Source organism: Thermobia domestica, chromosome 2 (genome assembly GCF_964235325.1).
Source record: "Thermobia domestica chromosome 2, izTheDome1.hap1.1, whole genome shotgun sequence".
NCBI lineage: Eukaryota > Metazoa > Arthropoda > Insecta > Zygentoma > Lepismatidae > Thermobia > Thermobia domestica.
The window spans coordinates 292,373,775-292,393,082 of record NC_137455.1 but is presented as its reverse complement, the minus strand read 5'-3'; the positions used below and the strand labels follow the sequence as shown (position 1 = coordinate 292,393,082).

The window sequence follows — 19,308 nt, the reverse complement described above, 5'->3', positions numbered from 1 at the left end:
CAAAGTGGACTCAAATAATTCGTATCTTTATTCACTTTTCTTATTGATATGCAGATTAAGTCGGTGTATTTCTTTAATTTGGACCAATAAAAGTCGTTGTTAACTAACTTGAACTAAATTAGTTCCTCTGTACTCCGTAGTACTTTGAAATTGTTCATATGTAATTCTGTGTAATGGTTTCACTTGTGCAACTGTTTATCTTTTTGTCCTTCTGAAATGAGTCTTGACAGTTATATTAAGAAGCATGTAAAGATGAGTACAACGTTTTTTTTTTATTTTATTATTATTATTATTATTATTATTATTATTCCTTCGTGAGTGAGTCGGCAGACGTATTGCATTTGTGGCCAATTAGTCCTGGTTCTGAGTTCAAATGGAGGACAATTTCTCTCGGATGTAACTCGAGAAGCGGTTTTTATTCCGCTTTAAGCTTATGTGACCCCTTCCAGCATAACCCGGTTGTTGCATAATAGCATCAAGGCGAAACAAACTTATTTCTGTCCATATATGATATGAATATATAAAGCAAATTATTTAAACCATAAAAACCTGGTTTAAACCAAAAAAACCGGTTTTTTTTGGTTTTCTTAATAAAAACCATGGTTTTTGCCAACCCTGCTAACTACTATAGATCATATCACGCATTTTCAACGTAAAAACTACTTATTGCTTACGTATCACTCAGTCTGTATCTTAAAAATTATGTATATATACTACCTGAACCTGCGCTCTTTACACAGCGCATCATTCATATATGAACATGAATCTCCTTGTTATTCCTCACATCTGTACATGTCCCTTTACAGACACAAGTGAAAGAAGTCTTGGTACAAATCGGCAAGAGATACCGTAAAGGGGAGATTTTTTTCGATTACTTTTTCAATATCTCGTACCGTTTGCAAAATTTGAGCCTACTTCCGGTTGCAGTTTTTAATTCATGTATGATCTGTGTTTTCTTTCTTCTTGCATGTAGTATGTAATAAGCAAATACATAAACTAAGTAACTCAATGGCCTATGGAACCCGTAGGCTCAATGGCGGGTTCACAAAAGCTCTCCACTGACTTCTATTCTTAGCCAATTGGATCCAGTTTCTACTTTGTATTTCTATTTCTGAGAAAATTTTTCTTAATATTATCCCCCCATCTGCGCCTAGGTCTTCCTAATGGTCGTTTTCTGATTGGTCTTTCAGTCAAGATTTTGAAAGCGTTCGTTCTTTCTTCCATCCTGGCTACATGACCTGCTCACCTGAACCTCCTAGATTTGATGACCCTAACAATGTTGGATAAACCGTATAAATTATGCAGTTCCTTGTTATGAAGATTCCGCCATTCCCTATTTCCGTTTCTCTTGGGTCCGAATATTCGTCTCAGGATCTTGTTCTCAAATATTTTCAATCTATGTTCTTCGTTCCGAGTAAGAGACCATACTTCGCAACCATACACAACAACAGGCATGATTATCGTTTTATACATTTTAAAATAAGCTAATACATTACACATACAATCAATTATAATGTCAGCGATATATGGTGTTCATTGGGCAAAACACTCCAAACAATAAAGATTCAACTTACATGGAGAAATGGTTATCCTTCGTTTTTCATTATAATTTGGCCATGAAACAAACACCTGAGAGATATGCAGCCCCTCTGTACAATTATATGGTGTTGGAATGTATAATAGGTAGGATATGATGCTTTTTTTTATTTTATTTTTTTAAATTTAATTTCAACACTTCCAGTGTACCCGTAAAAATGATAATAAATAAATAATGGCCATGTTTTTTTTTTTTTTTTTTTTTTTTTTTTTTTTTAAATATTGAGTTAGAACTGGACAATCTACGCAAAATTTGCAATCGATCAGTGAACACGTCATCTTTTTAGAGCCTGTAGTTTCCGAGATCTCACTGTCGAAAGGATTTGCCACAAACATATAAGCGTCCACAAACGTATAGTTTAAAAACTCCAGAGATGGCAGCACAATTCATTTGCATTTATTTCGGAGAAGACTCATTAAAATGCAAAGACTTTGAACAATAGTTTAAAAGGATAAACTTTGTGAAAAAGATCTCTTTAAATAATCTATTTAAAGTACACCTTTTAAAAAATATTTGTCTGTTATAAACGTGAAATCACAAGTAACCGTAAATCAAAGGAATGAATGCTAAAGCTATAGCTGGAGCTCAGTCACTCTTAATTGCTATTGTAGCATTTTAATATATATATATATATATATATATATATACAGTGGAGCCTCGTTAATTCGAACTTGGATAATTCGAACAGAAGTCCATTCCCCTTGAAAACTATATTGAAAACAGTAGTAAAAAATCGTGGATAAATCGAACTTTTGAACCTATGTTTTGGATAATTCGAAGTATATACAGTTGAAAAATTGTAATGTTGGACAGATGTAAACAGAGAAACACAGTTTTAACGTGTTTTCAGTTATCCAGATGCAGCCATAGGGAAGAATAATAGAAAAGATAAATAGAAAATCTATGTAATGATAAAGATGAAGGTGAGTTGGGGGAGAAGTAAAGATAAAGAACGTGTGCCAATCCCATCTTGTTTCAGAATTGGTTGAAAATTTAAGATGAATTATTGATAAAGTCAACCAAATGTTATTAATATCGTATTCCACGCAATACATGAAATTCAAGATTTATTGACCGTACAAAAACAATCAAATTTAAGCAAATGAGGTGTACAACTTCTTAAAAGTGAGAACAGAATATTCAAATTGTTACTGGTGTTTAATTGTTTGGGGTATTCAATGTATGTTGTAGTGTTGTACGTAAATATATTCTCCATTGTGCACGTAGTTTGAATTATGTGGAGTCAATGTCGTTTGTTAGTTTGCGAAATTCGATCACGCAAATAATAAGCTGCTTTAAAGGTAAAGTCTACACCATATGAGTATGTTTCTGATGCACAGTACTTTGGTTTGTTTGTTGTTATATATGTGAAAATGAATGTTGTTGGATAATTCGAATTTTGGATAATTCGAAGTTTTCTCGTGTTCCCTTGGACTTCGAATTAAAAAGAGTCCACTGTATATACATACAGGGTGGCCCATTTTAATATTTCCACGGAAGTATCTCGAAAACGGTTCAACGTAAATTAATCAAACACAAACTCAAAAAGGAAATGTCATAGGGCACATCGAATGGTGTTGTCACGGTGTCCCCCAATGCCGCCCTTCAGGGGGGGCCTAGGGTCCAACTTTAAAATTTTAAATGGAAACATGGGGCGAATGATACCTCGTTCGATAATGTTTAGAAACTAAAAAACGTAGTGCCAAAAGATTTTTCATATCGGTCAACGTATTCAAAATGACCAAGACATGGTACTTGTATCAGACAAAATGTCCATTATCACTAACACCGAAACGGTTGGACATAAATGAACCCAACAAAAACTCAAATAGCAAAAACCATGGAGCACATCGAATGGGTATTGTCGCGGTGTCCCTCAGGGCCACCCATCAGGGAAGCCCACAGCCCAAGTTTAAAATTTTAAATGGAAACATGGGCGCGTGATACCTCGTTCCATAGATCTTTAAAAACTAAAAGCCGCTGTAGTAAAAGATCTTTCATATCGGTCACAGAATTCAAAATGGCCGCCAAGACATGGTTCCTGTATTAGATAAAACGTTCAGTACCATTAATATGGTAATTGAACCGAACAAAAACTCAAATAGAAAAGGTCATGGGGCACATCGAATGGTATTGTCGCACTATCCCCCGGGATGCCCAGAGCCAAGCTCAAAAGTTTAAATGAAAACATGGGGCGAGTGATACCTCGTTCACATTGCAAAAACTGCAACGTTCGACAATTTTGTTTTGCATTTCAGTTGGTTGATTTTTGCATGAAATCATTGCATGCAGTAAAAAGGGAAGGTACCATTTAACACGAATTTTACCTACTTTTTCTCATTACAGAGAAATCTCTCTCTTATAAAAACACATTTCAGATAATTTTGTTGCGTAGATTCAATTTCCAAAAACTAAGGTTCTCATTTGCAATTTCACCATTCCTTTCCACTTCAGAGGTGGGAGGTTGCAGCGATAATTTTCTAGGAATTAGATTTCCTCCTTTGTATTAAGTCACTTTTATTTTAATCATCTTTTTCTCTGCTGCATCGTTCTCGAGCCGTGGAATAATAAATACCCTCTGTGATTTCCTATACGAGTTTTATTCTGTTCATTTATCTCCAATCGTTTTCATATTAGTGGTACTGGACGTTTTATCTGATACAGGGACCATGTCTTGGCGGCCAATTTTAAAACGGTGATCCATATGAAAAATGTTCTGCCACAACGCTGTTTAGTGTTTAAAGAAATATCACTCAACCAATGTTTCCATTTAAAATTTTAAAGTTGGGCCCTGGGTCCCCATAAAGGCGGCCCTGGTGTCACCTCAACATAATCATTCGACGAACCCCAAACCATTTTCCTGTTTCACCTTTCATTCTGTTCATTTATCTCCAACCGTTCTCATTAATGGTACTGGACGTTTTCTTTGATATAGGCACTTTGTCTTGGCCGCCATTTTGAATACGGTGACCGATATGAAAATTTTTCGCCCCAACGCTTTGCAGTTTTTAAAGATCCATCGAACGAGGTATCACTCGCCCCATTTTTCCATTTAAAATTTTAAAGTTGAGCCCTGGGCGCTCATGAAAGCTGGCTCTGGGATGCACCGCGATAACACCATTCGATGTGCCCCATGACATTTTCTATTTGAGTTCTTTTTTTTCGGTTCATTTATGTTGAAAAGTTTTCGAGATATTTTCATGGAAAAATTAAAATGGGCCACCCTGTATATATACATACAGCAAAACGCGACACCATTCAAAATCACTGTAACACACCTTTTTGCGTGTGGCAACTGAGCACTTCACATACCAGCCAAACAGTAACGACCTCATTTGATGGGCTGGCTGACAACTAACGTCACGTACACGACAAAGCCAATAAGACGTCTATTGGATTAAAACGTTCATGTGAGTGCTAGCAGAAAATACTTTAAAGGCCAACCAAACGCACTAGCGGGAAGTGTGCCAAGACAAAAGAAACGTACTCTAATATGACTAGAGTATGCAACGTCATAGCGGGAATCCTGGATTTCAATTTACAGTAAGCTCATAAGGTTATGATTCCACATTAAGCTATTAGTGCACGTCTTATAGTTTAAGTGCAGAAAGGGAGTACTAAACTCCGAACTAACCAATCAAATAACAGATAACAATATAAAATATAATATGTAATAAATATCTATCTGAGATGTGTATATAGACAAGCTAGTCAGTTCCAAGAAAAACCGAGCATCAATGCCGTTTCACCCCTACTGCTTCTGGATTCACAAGGAGATTCATGCTGCTACTGGGTGTTGGCCACAATGGAGTGGGATCCAGTACTATTTATTTTTCTTTCTTTTACACACCTTGAAACATCAATCTAATCGTCATTTGTTACACATTTCTTGCAAGCATCTTTGAAAGAAAGAACATCGAACAAAAAATAACGAAACGAAACCAAATGAGTCAAGCTGGTTTTATGTAGCGATGCTGAATTTAGATTCTGATTTTTTTTTTTTTTTTTTTTTTTTTTTTTTTTTTTTTTAATCCTTCGAACTCCCGCACAAACATTAATTTCTATCCCCATGAACTTTAGGTGGCCGAAGGTCTACTCTTCTACTACATACAATGCTAAAAATCGGTTGAACAGGTTTTTTGTTTTCATAATACTGCTCAATTTGAATTATTTTGTTTTTATAAATGTAAATGTCCATGTTTTTTTTTTTTTTTTCGAATATAAATATAATCCATACCATTATTTGTCCTTTAATTAACTCAAACTCAGAGTTTTCTTTTCATTCATTCAGTATTTTCAGAAGTTCTCGATAGCCTTAGAATATTTTAATATTATTAATTGTTCACTAGCGCATCTTAATACGAAAAAATATCTAATTCGTTCTATAGAAGTACATTTTTTTTAAGTAATGTGATACAGCTTGATTATACCAATAATATATAATTAAAATGTTCAAACACCCAGGTGGGCAGAATCAGAAAAAAACAAAACTTTTTTTTTGGAGCTGTGTCTATTTGGACTATACGAATCATAATTTAACGTGGACTGATCATTTATCTCTTTGGCGAATGAATAATGGATTACTATACTTTTCAATGAAAATATGTGCATTAAAAGTTTGACGTCTTCGTCAAATGTGAAAGAATACAAAGGTTGATTCAGTTATATTGAGCCGAATTTGAATGTGTTATTTACGTAGGAAACGCCGTGTTTCCACCTTCGGTTGTTTCCGGTCTGCAGGCCACTTCAACTGACTATTGCCCGGCATCGGAGTTTCTATTACAGGAGACTGTGTTTCAACTGGACCATGGGTATTCCACCCAATTCATCTTTACAGATTTTCCACAGGCCGGTGACGGTGCGGACTCGACAATGAGGCAGGTACCGCTTGAGGAATCCGAAAGCACGATAGTCCATTGACCTGACATCTGGACTCTTGACAAAGATGTTAGAGAAGGAAATTGCCAAAATTCAAGTTTCCTGTTCCATAAGGCTATAGAATTGCAGCGATGATTTCGCCGTGTGGCTGAATGCCTTGTCTTGGTGCAGTTCAACTTAGTTCATGTCTTGTCCATATAATGTTGGGATTTGATGTTGGTACACGAATTCCTTCCACAATCCGTTCAGTTTCGGTGGTATTAAACTACGCTCGACCACAATGCCTAATACATGATTAACAAGATAATGTTGCTTATCTCATGTCAATATGCGCGGTATAGTTGCACATTGACTTCGGCTCAATATAAATGAATCAACCTCTGTACAAGGTATAAAAAAAAACGTTTCGTATTGCACACACTGTCTAATATTCAACTGAGAACCATTTGGTTGAACACGCCCAAAATCAGAAGCCAAAATCGTTTTAAAAAGCTCTTCCAACATGTATCAAATGTCAAATCTATCATTAGTATTTATGTAGACAAGATAAAAGCCTGAAGTCCAACTTCGACCTCGATCACCTTCATTATTTCCAATAAAGTTGTGAGAGCAGAAGTATTGAGACATTACAGTTCAGTGAGACTTCCCACATCTGGTTCAAACCTCTGTAGCCGAATAACACATCATTAAAACTCTTCGAAATGGGAATCTCCCATACATATGGCAAGGCTAACTGTAAACAGATATTTACAACAGATCCTGAGGTAGAAGAGATATGTTTTCAAACTGCATACAAAGTTTTCTCGAAACGAGCACAATCAACGTTGACCACATTATTTCTTGTTCTTGAAACGATTCATAATCAAAGTTAACGGGTGGAAAAAGATTATATTACGATATATGATCTCTTTTGTTGTTTATAATCATGTTAATTTCGAAGTCTGAATATAAGTACAATTAAATGGTCTTAGTAAATGCCTCTGTGCGACCAAATGAATGTGGTTTCTGTGTGCGTGGTCCTGGATTTGGTCCTTTGTGGGGAATGCTAAACCTCGAATAAAAGCCCGGGTAATGGTTTGAATTCCATTTGAAGCAGTACATAATTATATAGCCTTGATGCTGAAAAGGGTTGTTAAACTCTGATCAATCCAAATGCCTCTTTAATTTAACAGAATGTGATCTTAGAGTATCGTCTTATTCTAAATGTAAAATAATGATAGTTGCGTATTATGAAATACAGTGAATTTACAAGAAGACTCGCATACGGCAGAAATTCTCCCAAAACTTAAAATTTCGAATCCCAAAAATTCATAGTGTTTATACGAGTTACTCAGAATGATTTTTTCTTAATGTTTTAACGTTATTATTATTATTATTATCGTCTTTCACAAGTATTGCTATATTCATTATATTATTTTGTATGAATAAAATAGCTGAATACATTACCGGTACAAAAAGATAACTGCATAGCCCGCTTTCAAGAAGAATTCAGCTGACGATGCTCCTCTGGTACCAAGACTAAAGTTGTCTACATATCGAACTGTATTGTGCTCTAAAGGCACGGTCGTTCCTCCTGACTAAAATAACAAACGAGTTATATCACATTATATAAATATTAATACAATATATTAAAATATCCTTAAAACTCTAGACAATTTTCAAGAGAATTACATTCCATCAAAAAATGAGAAATAAACCCAAAATTTACTAATTATTAGCCAACATCAGAAGAAAATTTGGTAATGGACTGTAATACGCATTCTCTCTAAAATTCTCCAATATAATAATTATAAAACCTGGATTGTATTTACTGTACTACTTTCTAGAAGTCATCTAAGAAAAATAAGTGTCAAGCCTTATTTAAAACATAAATAAATTCTGATAAAGACAGTAAGCAGGGTATGAGAAACGTACATTTATGAATGAATGGGCTGGCAGTTTATCATAACACATTTAAATAATTTGCCTACACGTTAAGCAACCGTAACTCCTAAATAATCTCTTTCTAAAAGATGGCAGTCTCATAACCGTACGTAGAACGATTTAGAACAAGTGATCAAAACTGTAGAACCACTGGAATAACACAGAAATGTGTGTAAAATGATGTTAATATTAATATTGTGTACATGTTTATGGAATGCTTAAAAAAATAATAAAAATCAACCACTTTGCCAAATGATCGCCACTTTAAAACTGTTATTTTGGATGAAATTCATATAGTTTTCAAAAGGAAACATAGGCATGTTACATGAAATGTACAATTATATTGTTATTTTTATTTGTATTGGCATTACTTTCAAGTTGTAAATAGTTTTCTTTTCTTGTAGGTACAGTGAGGAATGGAATTGAGAAGAGAACGTGTGGAGATTATCCTGGTGGCCTGCCGGCAAAATTGCTTTGTGTTTGATAAAACTACTGAAAATTACTGTAGATTTTATGAAAGTTGTGTTTTACCTTGCAAGGTCAGAATGTCTTTTATTCACAAATTTCTTTCTCTTCTTTATGAACACACAAACTTTAGAAATGTTAATATTGTACTCTTTAGGCAAGAGTTTAAAACCCTTAGTGGGAGGTATAGAAAATTGATCTATTAGCCTTCTTCTCCCATTACATGGTACTAAAACAGACATTTTCTTCGAAATTCGGTGTTGCCAATAAAATTCGAACTGGACGGCAGCTCTCGGCGAGAACAGGGGTGAGTAAACGCTGATCGTCTCCGTCACATGAGTAAGGAATGGAATGTCTTAAATGTTTTGGCGAAGAAAAAAGTAGCCACGAAACTCCGAGTGCTTGGTGTTGCTTTGTTATTTGACACTTTCAACCTGCTTTCAACAGAATATTTCTTCTGTTGAGAAGGAACGACCCATATATGCAAGCAAGTTGGTCAATGTTTCTTCATTTCCCCCTTCTTTATATAGACAGAAAGAAAGAACACATATGTGTAAGTCATTAATCACAGTGTAACGCGGACCAAAACTATGGCAACGTCGTTCGACACACATTAAGTTATAATGCCACTAGTAAGAGGATACGACTGTTCGGACAGTTCCGATTACCACCCAGTAAGGCTTTTAAGATCTTGCCTAAAGAGTAACTCAAAACTCTGACAAGTATACTAAACAAGTGCCTAGTTGCGAACTATCAAAAAATGAAATAACGTTGAAGAAAGAGAGAGAAAAGTTGGAAACTTCAATAGCGTATGAAAATTCTAGAATTGTTCTCTTTTGTTTTCATCCTGTTGATGTAACATCGGCTAAGGAATTCTTGATATTATTAGAATCAAGGTTTCTTCCAGGGAAAAAAAAAAAAAAAAAAAAATGTGTGTGTGTGGAGGGGTTAATATTGTCTTGCAATATATTTAATAATAAAAAACAAATATTTTACACACGTATTTGATACAATATACTATTCTGATTTAGGTCAATATTCTTATGAAATTTTAAACTTTATTTCAATGTAAATTTAAGATGTTTACATTTTTAAAAAGTCTGCATTATTTGCTATCCCTATTGAGAGGCCGAAACACACAATATGAAAGAAAAAATCTGGTCCCACGAATGCACTCTCGAATGTTTCTACTGCTTTGCCCTGCCTTGACGCGGCTTACATGCAATACTAGCTTATAGTAACCACTTCACATGAAGTTGGTGAATGTTTTTCACACAATTCTTCAGAGCCTGCCTTATTTATATATATACACCAGCGTCATCGATTGCAAATTACTTCTAAACCGATCCTACATTACGATACGCGTTAAGATGAGTTGAAGAATAGAATGTAAAATTAACTCCCAAAGAAAATAATCGACAAGGAGGCAGACTATATTCCGCTCTAGAAATCTTTCCAAAAGTATTAACACATGTATCTATACAGCATGTATTTCTTGATAATCACCTGTGCCCTTCACTCATAAGAATCACTTGCGATTTCATAAGGTTTAATATTAATCCTTGTAATGCTAATTGCTGTAAACAAGCAATAAACATATATTACTAAATTATTAAAAAGAAACGTAACGAGAAAATCCTCGTTCCTAACTCTCCATTAAACTTCAAATTAATCAACTATCAAAATTAGTCATTCATTTATGTACTTTTTTTTTTAGTACCGGTACTAATTAAGTATTTTTTTAGTACTAATTATTACCGATCCGTCATAAAAATGGTCATTTTACGATTAAATTGACTGAGTGTATATGAAACAGGATTGTATAGGATATTAAATTCCACTATCGGGCAAACTTTTCAGTATATCAGAAACCAGTATTTCACGTTCACAAGTGGAATGGGCTGACATTTAGTATCTCCCCCAATCTTGCACATATAAGATTTAGTGTGTTACTTTACAAAATATAGCTGAGCTAGGAACAGGTAGCGAAGGGAGTTAGAAGCTCCCCAGGGGCCCTTGTACCTCTACCTTTATCACAATTTAGACAAAAACAAGGTACTCGGTTCTGAAACCATGAAACGAGTTGGGGGAGATACTAAATGCCATTCAGTGGAATGTTACAACTATGAAACCATATCAAGGGCTATGCTATAAAATGAATGAATGCATATTAGTAAGTGTAACATACTAATTTCCACTGGTGGAGTATTTCTGCACGATATAAGAAACATGTATTTTATGTTTACAAGTATAGCCACAAGTGCACAACAATCACAAGTGCTCTAATCAATGTGATTTTATGCGATATTATGTGATTTTTGCACTGTCTTCGTTTATACACATACCCCCTGTCTCTGAGGCTCTGCTTCCTGCAGACGCACACTCGTATGGTCCCTGCTGCGCTCCTTTTAGTGGAAACTTTGCAAAGTTAGTTTGTGGTTTTTTTGCAAAAATTTATATGTCATATATCTGGATGTGTATTTATATCCATAAGGGAAAATTTTCGTAAGTGGATCCGCACCCACGAATTCAACTCCTACCCTAAGAAAACATTTCTAAGGCACTACCAGTGAATTTTGGGATAAAATAATTGCACATAATAGGATACCAGGAAATAGCATATATCCTAATCATCTCCAGAACATATCAGTTAGCGCGCACATTATCAATTTGTACATGCGTACCGGTAATTATTTGGGCATGCACAAAGGCTACGAGTCCAGAATGACTAAGCATTTAAAACAAGCAAAAAAAAAAAAAAAAAAAAAAAAGCCTTTTAAAATAAGGTGCAGTTTTTACTATACGAATCCACAAATTGTAAAATGTACAGAAAGATTTGGGCATCTTTTATTTGCCCATTCTGTAGAAAACAGAACCCAACCAACTCCTGCGGGGTTTCTAACCCGTTCCTACTACTTCTACTATGGATTCATATAGTAAAACTGCACGTAAAATTTGACGAACTATTCTTAGTTTTTTTGGGGTATGTTTAGTACAAGGGTCCAGCAGCACGTAAAAAACACAAAATTTACAGGAGAAATGAGTGATGCAAGTACTTAGACGTAACATAACGTAACCAAATCTAACCAAACTTAACATAAACTAACGTAAGCTAACCTGAACTAAACTAAACTAACGTAATATTAGTAGAAATAAGCGAAATTCTATCATTTTTTGGAAAATTATGCGGGACTCCTATACTAATATAACATAAATTAAACTAACCTAACGTAACCTAAACTCGCCTAGGCCTATGTTTAGCAGAAGGGGTCCAGCTCTTTTCTCTAAAAAATGTTACAATTTTTGTAATTTCTGTTCACATTCGGTTAGTTTAGAGTAAATTAGGTTAGTTTAGGCTAGCTTACGTTAGTTTAGTTTAGTTTAGGTTAGGTTAGTCTATGTTAAATTAGTGTAGGGGTCCCGTATAATTTTTCAAAAAACGATAGAATTTCGCTTATTTCTACTAATATTACGTAAGTTTAGGTTAGTTAAGGTTAGCTTAAGTTAGTTTATGGTAGGTTAGGTTAAATTTGGTTACGTTATGTTACGTCGAAGTACTTGCATCATCCATTTCTCCTGTAAATTTTGTGTGTTTTACGTGCTTCTGGACCCCTTGTACTAAACATACTCCCTAGCCTATCCTAACTTAAACTAACCAACCCTACCCTACACTAACCGAATGTGAACAGAAATTACCAAAATTGTAACATTTTTTTAGAGAAAAGAGCTGGACCCCTTCTGCTAAACATAGGCCGTTTTTTTTTTTTTTTAACTGATTGAATGATGATCTTCGGAACTTCAACCTAATACTATGCCAATCCAGTTTTCTTAAGTATATTTTATTTGTAAATCAACACAGTACAAAGCAACATAATAGGATCCTTGTACTTAATATTTACATTAGTGTAAACCGTAAAAACTACCAACCTTGTTACTACTCAGAGACTTACCGTAATTAAAACTATTTTATTACCGATTTTCGCATGTTGAGAACAAAATTCATTAAGTTTTCTTTCACTATTATCGAAGTCTGCCGGAGGTGGATGACTATTATAAAATTCCTCCCAATTTTCCGCCATTATTAAGTATGTGCTTTTCGTTTGTCATCATCCGGAATGATACCAGATCATAGTGAATGGAAGAAATTCCACTGAATATCTCGTGCGAAACAGGTTTAAAAATCAATATTAGGGTATTTTCAGTAGCGGTTTGCGACAACCCAACTCAAAATTTGCGATTTAATGTGTAATAATAGACATAGGAATTGTAATGACATTTTTCTGCTTTTGTGACGACCCGCTCGGGAGAGTAATACTCCCGGAAGTACGTTTTTCCGCGCGCTACTCTAGCCAGCTGTTTTACGCGCTATCCTAACCAGTTGTTTTAAGTTGGTCACAAAATTTATATCAGGAAGTACAAGGGGGACAAAACGAGCCCTATATCATGGAGTACAAGGGCATAAGTACTACAACTACTTATCTGCACAAAAATAAATAAATGACTTTTTTAAGTATTATTTTCATATTTTAATTTAATAAGTGTTGTAAAAATGTAAAAAAAAAAAATCCTCGGGCAGGGTTTGAACTCGCGCCAAAAGAGAGTTTTATTACCAGCATACAGCGCTAGCCCACTCGGCCACGATGGCCGACAGTACGAAGCCTTTGATTTCTGTTATTTTACAGCAACATGGCAAGAAGTGGATAACGCCAACCAATCAGAACTGTGTTTCTCGTTTCTACTTCCGGGAGCATTACTCTCCCCGAGCTAGTCCTCTTTTGTGTTGCACTCCTGTAGGCAGAATTGTACAAAAACTAGTACGAAATGAATCCCAGTGCCTATTCAACAGAACCATACTAGTAACTTAAAAACATATTTTAAGATCAGGGGTGTAACCACGGAAGGAGGAAAAAGAACCCACCAAACTATGGTACATTCTATTTGATGTAACTATGCTGGAATTCATGATTTATGTACCTCCTCCATCAGGAAATTGACACCTAAAACCAGTGGCGTACCAAGGGCAGGCAGGGCCCCGGGACAGACAATGCTCAGGGTGCCCCCTCAGAAAAAGTAAAACGTTCGTCATATAATCACCTTTTTATTTTTGACATACAAGCACATAATTTAGCAGTACCTTTTGAGATACATATTTTAACAGGGGGGTCGAAGTTGATTTTGTCGTCTTTGAAGGTTAATTTGTCAAAAAAAAAAAAAGATCCTATTACCCACAGAAATAATTATCCCTGCACGAAATTTTGATGGAAAGTTATCGCAAATGAAGTATAAATGTATTTGTTTAACAATCACCCCATACGGCTCAATGGCCATTTTACACGGGGTATTTAACAATAACAACAAAGGAAAGGATTTGGGTAGGTATTGGCCAGGGCCTATTTACTAGGTATCGACCTGGAATTTGACTGATAGAACTGAGGGATACCCTAATGAAAATAGTCGGCAACGCGATTCGAACACACAACCTCCCAAATGCGAAACCAACGCTCTATTAACTGAGCTAGCTCGCTATAGATACATTAGAGTGTTTTAATACAATCTACGTTCTTTTTCACAATATAGACTTGGCAATTACATTTCTCGTACTCCGTCATACCTTTCAGAAACAACGTAAGTCACAATATTTCAACATGGCTTTTGTACATACACTTTTGACGTAAGTAAGTCAGAGCTTAATATGCATGATTAAATAAGGTTGTCATATTTGAAAGATGAAAATCCGGGACGCTACTAAATTAGAGAATATTTGAAATGCTTAAAATAAAAAGAAGTGTTAAAAAGACTCTAATAATTTACTTTTTCCATTAGATAGAGTTGTTCAAGTATTACGTAACCACATTTTTAGTCATTTTAGTAGATCTTCTTCTCCCTAGTTAAGCAAACGTAAACAGATTATTTACGTTTGATTGGAGTTTTGCGTCCCTTTCGGCACCAATGAAACATGAATCTTCAGCTTAACGTGGTATCCGAACCACATGCAAGTTTCCGCCAGAAATCGAACCCAGGGCTCCTACGCCGAAGATGCGTACACTAACCATATAGCCTCGAGAAAGCTCAAGTTATCCCTCTATTCGAACCGGAAGTTAATACATCTACTTCCTGTTTCAGTATCAAATTCGCATAATTTCGAAGTCTATCGTAGTTTTAGACTGTAAAACGGAAATCACTTGCTTTTTTAAGAGTACATTGATTAGGATAAAAATAGTGCAATATAAATATACTTAATCCATTATTTTATTTTCGTTACCGACTTTATTATTATTACTATTAATTATAATAAAAACAATCAAGTTTAACTACACCCAGCAATTAACAGGTAACACCCTTAATTTGTAAGTGAATTAAGATTGGTTCATCCAGTGTATATAGTGCTTATTTTTTGTCTGTCTACTATTACTAAAACTACTACTACTTTTCTTCTACTTATTGGCAATCAAACATCGTAAAAATTTAACGTTGAGAAATAATGAAAGCTCTTCGTCCATTTTTCAATTGGCAAAATAAAGCTGCACAATGCAGAACAATATTTATTCAAAGAATAGACCGAAATTCAAGTCAGTTTACCAAATTATGAAAGTAAGAAAAATAAGGAAAAGCATATCCCTTAATATCAGAAGATGGAAACTAATGATGCTGCTAATAAATTGGGATATAGAGTGGCACTGGAAAACTCATGTATAATACTACCACCACAGCTTCAGCGCCTACGTTGTTTCTTCGCAGCAAAGTTTTGCGGTGAGGCTAACAACATCAGCCTTTATTAATTCTTTGTCTTACGTGTTTGCTCCTCATTTTGTTAGGGTGCTCATTTAGATTTAGAACACTGTGTTATAACTTCATTTTATTCTTCTCAGAATGTTTGCTTGTATAACACTGATTATCTTTCCGTACTCCATGAAGTTTAGGTGTATTGCAATATTAATATGCATGAGCAGAATTCGTTCTTCTCTATTTTGGTATCAGTTCAAAATTGTTCCAGATACACCAGGGGTGTAGCCAGCAGGTTTGTGTAGGGGGGGCCCGTCGTTTTTGAGGGGGGGCCAGCTACAATGTGCAAGGCCAAAAAAAGTGTTGCTGCTAGTGTTTTTGAGGCCTGAAAGAAAGGAAAATTTTGGTTTTCTTCTGGAAAACTAAAAACACTATTTTAGCTTATTATTATTATTATTATTATTATTATTATTATTATTATTATTATTATTATTATTATTATTATTATTATTATTATTATTTGGTCTAGGAATTAATTCGTGCGGGTGGACAAGAGATGGCGCAACGAACGGAGCGTCCCACAGTTCCGTGTATCCACACATGTGTTGCAAACCCCTGTCATCGCGTATCGTTCGTAGTATAGGGCAGTGGATTAAAGCGTCAACAACACCAGTTTGTAGTTAAGTGAACATGGCGCAATTTGTGCCTGATAAAGTGTTTTTGCGGGGTGTCCTGCTGCATTACTTTAACATGCAGAAAAGTGCGACTGAAAGTCATCGTATTTTGGTGGAAGTGTATGGTGACCATGCTCTAGCTGAGCGAACGTGTCAGAAGTGGTTTGCACGGTTTAGAAGTGGTGATTTCGGCTTGGCAGACCAAGAGCGAGATGGACAGCCAAAAAAATTTCAAGACGAAGAATTGACAGCATTGCTCGAGCAGGATTCGTGTCAAACGCAGGAACAACTTGCAGCAGCATTAGGCGTTGATCAAACAACAGTCTCCAAACGCTTGAAAGCCATGGGAATGATTCAAAAGATGTCACATTGGGTTCCACATGAATTGAAAGACAGAGACGTTGAAAGACGAAAAACCATTTGCGAATTACTGCTTCAACGACAGAGCAGAAAGGGGTTTCTGCATCGAATTATTACGGGTGATGAGAAGTGAATCCATTACGAGAACCCTAAACGAAAAAAGGCCTGGGTGAAACCAGGTGAACCAGGTCCATCACAACCAAAACGAGATATTCACTGTGCAAAGGTTATGCTGTGCATATGGTGGGATATGAAAGGTGTGGTGTACTATGAGCTGCTGCAACCGGGTGAAACTATGAATGGAGAACGTTATCGACGACAATTAATGCGTTTGAAGCAAGCTCTGGCCAGAACACGACCAGAATGGGAGAACAGACATTATAAACTTATTGTTCAACATGATAACGCTCGCCCACATGTCGCAAAACCGGTCAAAACCTATTTAGAAAATGTCGGATGGGAAGTTTTACCCCACCCGCCGTATTCACCAGACGTTGCTCCTTCGGACTACTACTTGTTCGATTGCATGAACAACGATTTGATTGGACAGCGGTTTACTTCTTCAGAAGATAGCGAAACATGGGTCTCTGACTGGATCGCTTCCAAGGATGAGGACTTCTTTCGCCACGGAATCCGTACATTGCCTGACAGATGGGCGAAAGTGGTGGCTAGCGATGGACAATATTTTTCTTAAGGTATTTATGTATTTTGTGTTTGTACTACAGCTTCAATGTGTGCGTACCAACCGCACGAATTAATTCCTAGACCAATTATTATTATTATTATTATTATTATCTATAAATTATATTCAAGATAGTTTTTATTATGCTTAATCAAGAACTACTGCCCGGGACCAAACGCTATACTTTTGTGCATAACTATAAAGGTAATCAAGAAAGTTCTGTCCCTTTTCGTGGAAGTCTGTGTTCAATTGGACCTCACACCGTGAGTTCAATCCGAGTGGAGATACGGCGAACGTCAGTTGTTGGTGTGGGTATATCCAACATACTACCTGGTTGTGGCAATTCAGACACACCGTGAACTTGCGTCAAGACAGAGGGAACATGGGACATCCACAGAGCGTCATAAGAGCATGTATGCTGAACGATTTCAAATGGAGGTCAAACGCCGCTGTAGCGGGACAGAAGATATGCCAGGCCTTTGGTGAGGGTGTCGTGACGACGCGAACATTGCAGCGATGGTTTAACAAGTTTAAGGACGATGACGAAACACCCGAAAACATCACGTGCCGGAAGACCAACACATGTACAAAGAAGAACTGGCACTACAATTCAGTGTGTGGAGAAACCATTCGGTAGCACATCCATCAACTTGTGAAGCACTACAAGTTGGGTCAATGGTCTCACATATTTTAACTCCGGGCCAGAAAGAAACGCGGCAGTCGCCTGTGTTTATTTACTGTTTTGGAGCCATTTCTGGACAGGGCGTTGACATGTGATAAAAAGTGTGTCCTATACGAAGCTCCACGGCGCCGTCATCATTGGTTAGCATCCCATGAACCGATTTCAAAACAGCCGAAACCAGCACTGTACCAGAATAAGGTCCTTCTGTGTGTTTGGTGCATCGTGCCTCGGGAACTGCTACCAGCTGGTCACAGTATCAATGCAACTGTGTAGTGTCAGCAGTTGAGCTGTGCTCAACAAAAACTCAAAACTCTGGGGCCATCGCTTCTGAATTGCAAATGGGTCCTCGTTTACGGGTCAACGCTAAGTCCCACGTGGTTAAGATGACTCAGGACATTATTTTCCGCCTTGGATGGGAAACAATATTGCAACCACTATATTCCCCGGGTATTGCACCGTCCGATTATCACCTGTTCCATTCTTTGAACAATCACCTTAGAGGACGCCAGTTGAAATCCCTAGTAAAAGTCCAAAATGCACCTGATACTTTCTTCGTTTCACGGCCCACCAAGTTTTACTGCGATGGATTCCATGGCCTTCCAGAACGTTTTCAGAAGATCGTCGATGCTGATGGGGACTATTTTTGATCTTCCAGGTTAGGTGACATATCAATGTTCGAAGGTGGTGGGTGAAAAAGCAACAAAACGTTTCTTGGTTACCTTTAAATTTAAGACCTTGTATACAGAACCTATCTACACAAGATTGATTTTCTCTGAAATTTTACTTAATTTCTTTACGGTTTCCTGACAAAAATATTTAATATTCGTGGCTAAAAAAAAAAAAAAAAAAAAAAAAAAAAAAAAAAAAAAACCACTCAGTAGAAATAAAAGAGAGAGCGAATGAAATCCAAATTGAATAAAAGCATTGTTTCTCACCAAATTTTCCATCCTCTATGTCTTTTAAAACACTTGTTAAAGCATATAAAAACATACTTGTTAAAGCATATAAATCGCAGTAAATTGTGTAATCTGCTGTCACAAAACAAGTATCCTATTTTTCGATCGGTATAAGGAAGAGATACTATACTATTTCTCGATCGGTATGGAAAAAAACAATATTTCTCCTTACTATTTTACCATAAATTATTAATTGTCAATAAAATTTGTTACTTTTAAATGAATGAAGGGAGATAATTTTACTATGATGTTTTAAAAGCCGGTCATTTGGGAGGGCCAGGAAACCATTTGGGGGGGCCCGGCCCCGATGGGATCCCCCTTGGCTACACCCCTGAGATACACAAAGACGATCTTCTTTGGATCCTGAT

The 19,308-nt window shown here is 36.2% G+C and overlaps 1 protein-coding gene across 2 annotated transcripts in view; it reads right to left on the bottom strand.

Moving 5' to 3' along the window:
* Ppcs (phosphopantothenoylcysteine synthetase) overlaps nucleotides 1–12,987 on the bottom strand; it is a 29,971-nt gene extending 16,984 nt beyond the window's left edge. Inside the window, exons 1-2 of one of the 2 annotated variants that reach the window (XM_081748890.1) lie at nucleotides 12,814–12,987; nucleotides 7,922–8,052 (exon numbers count right to left, since the gene is read on the bottom strand). In XM_081748890.1, the coding sequence (XP_081605016.1) occupies nucleotides 7,922–8,052; nucleotides 12,814–12,942 (260 nt within the window). In that variant the 5' untranslated portion in view covers nucleotides 12,943–12,987. The remainder of the gene's footprint in view (nucleotides 1–7,921; nucleotides 8,053–12,813) is intronic. The other variant, XM_081748891.1, reaches the window with a different exon arrangement.
* Between the last annotated feature and the right edge of the window lie 6,321 nt (nucleotides 12,988–19,308).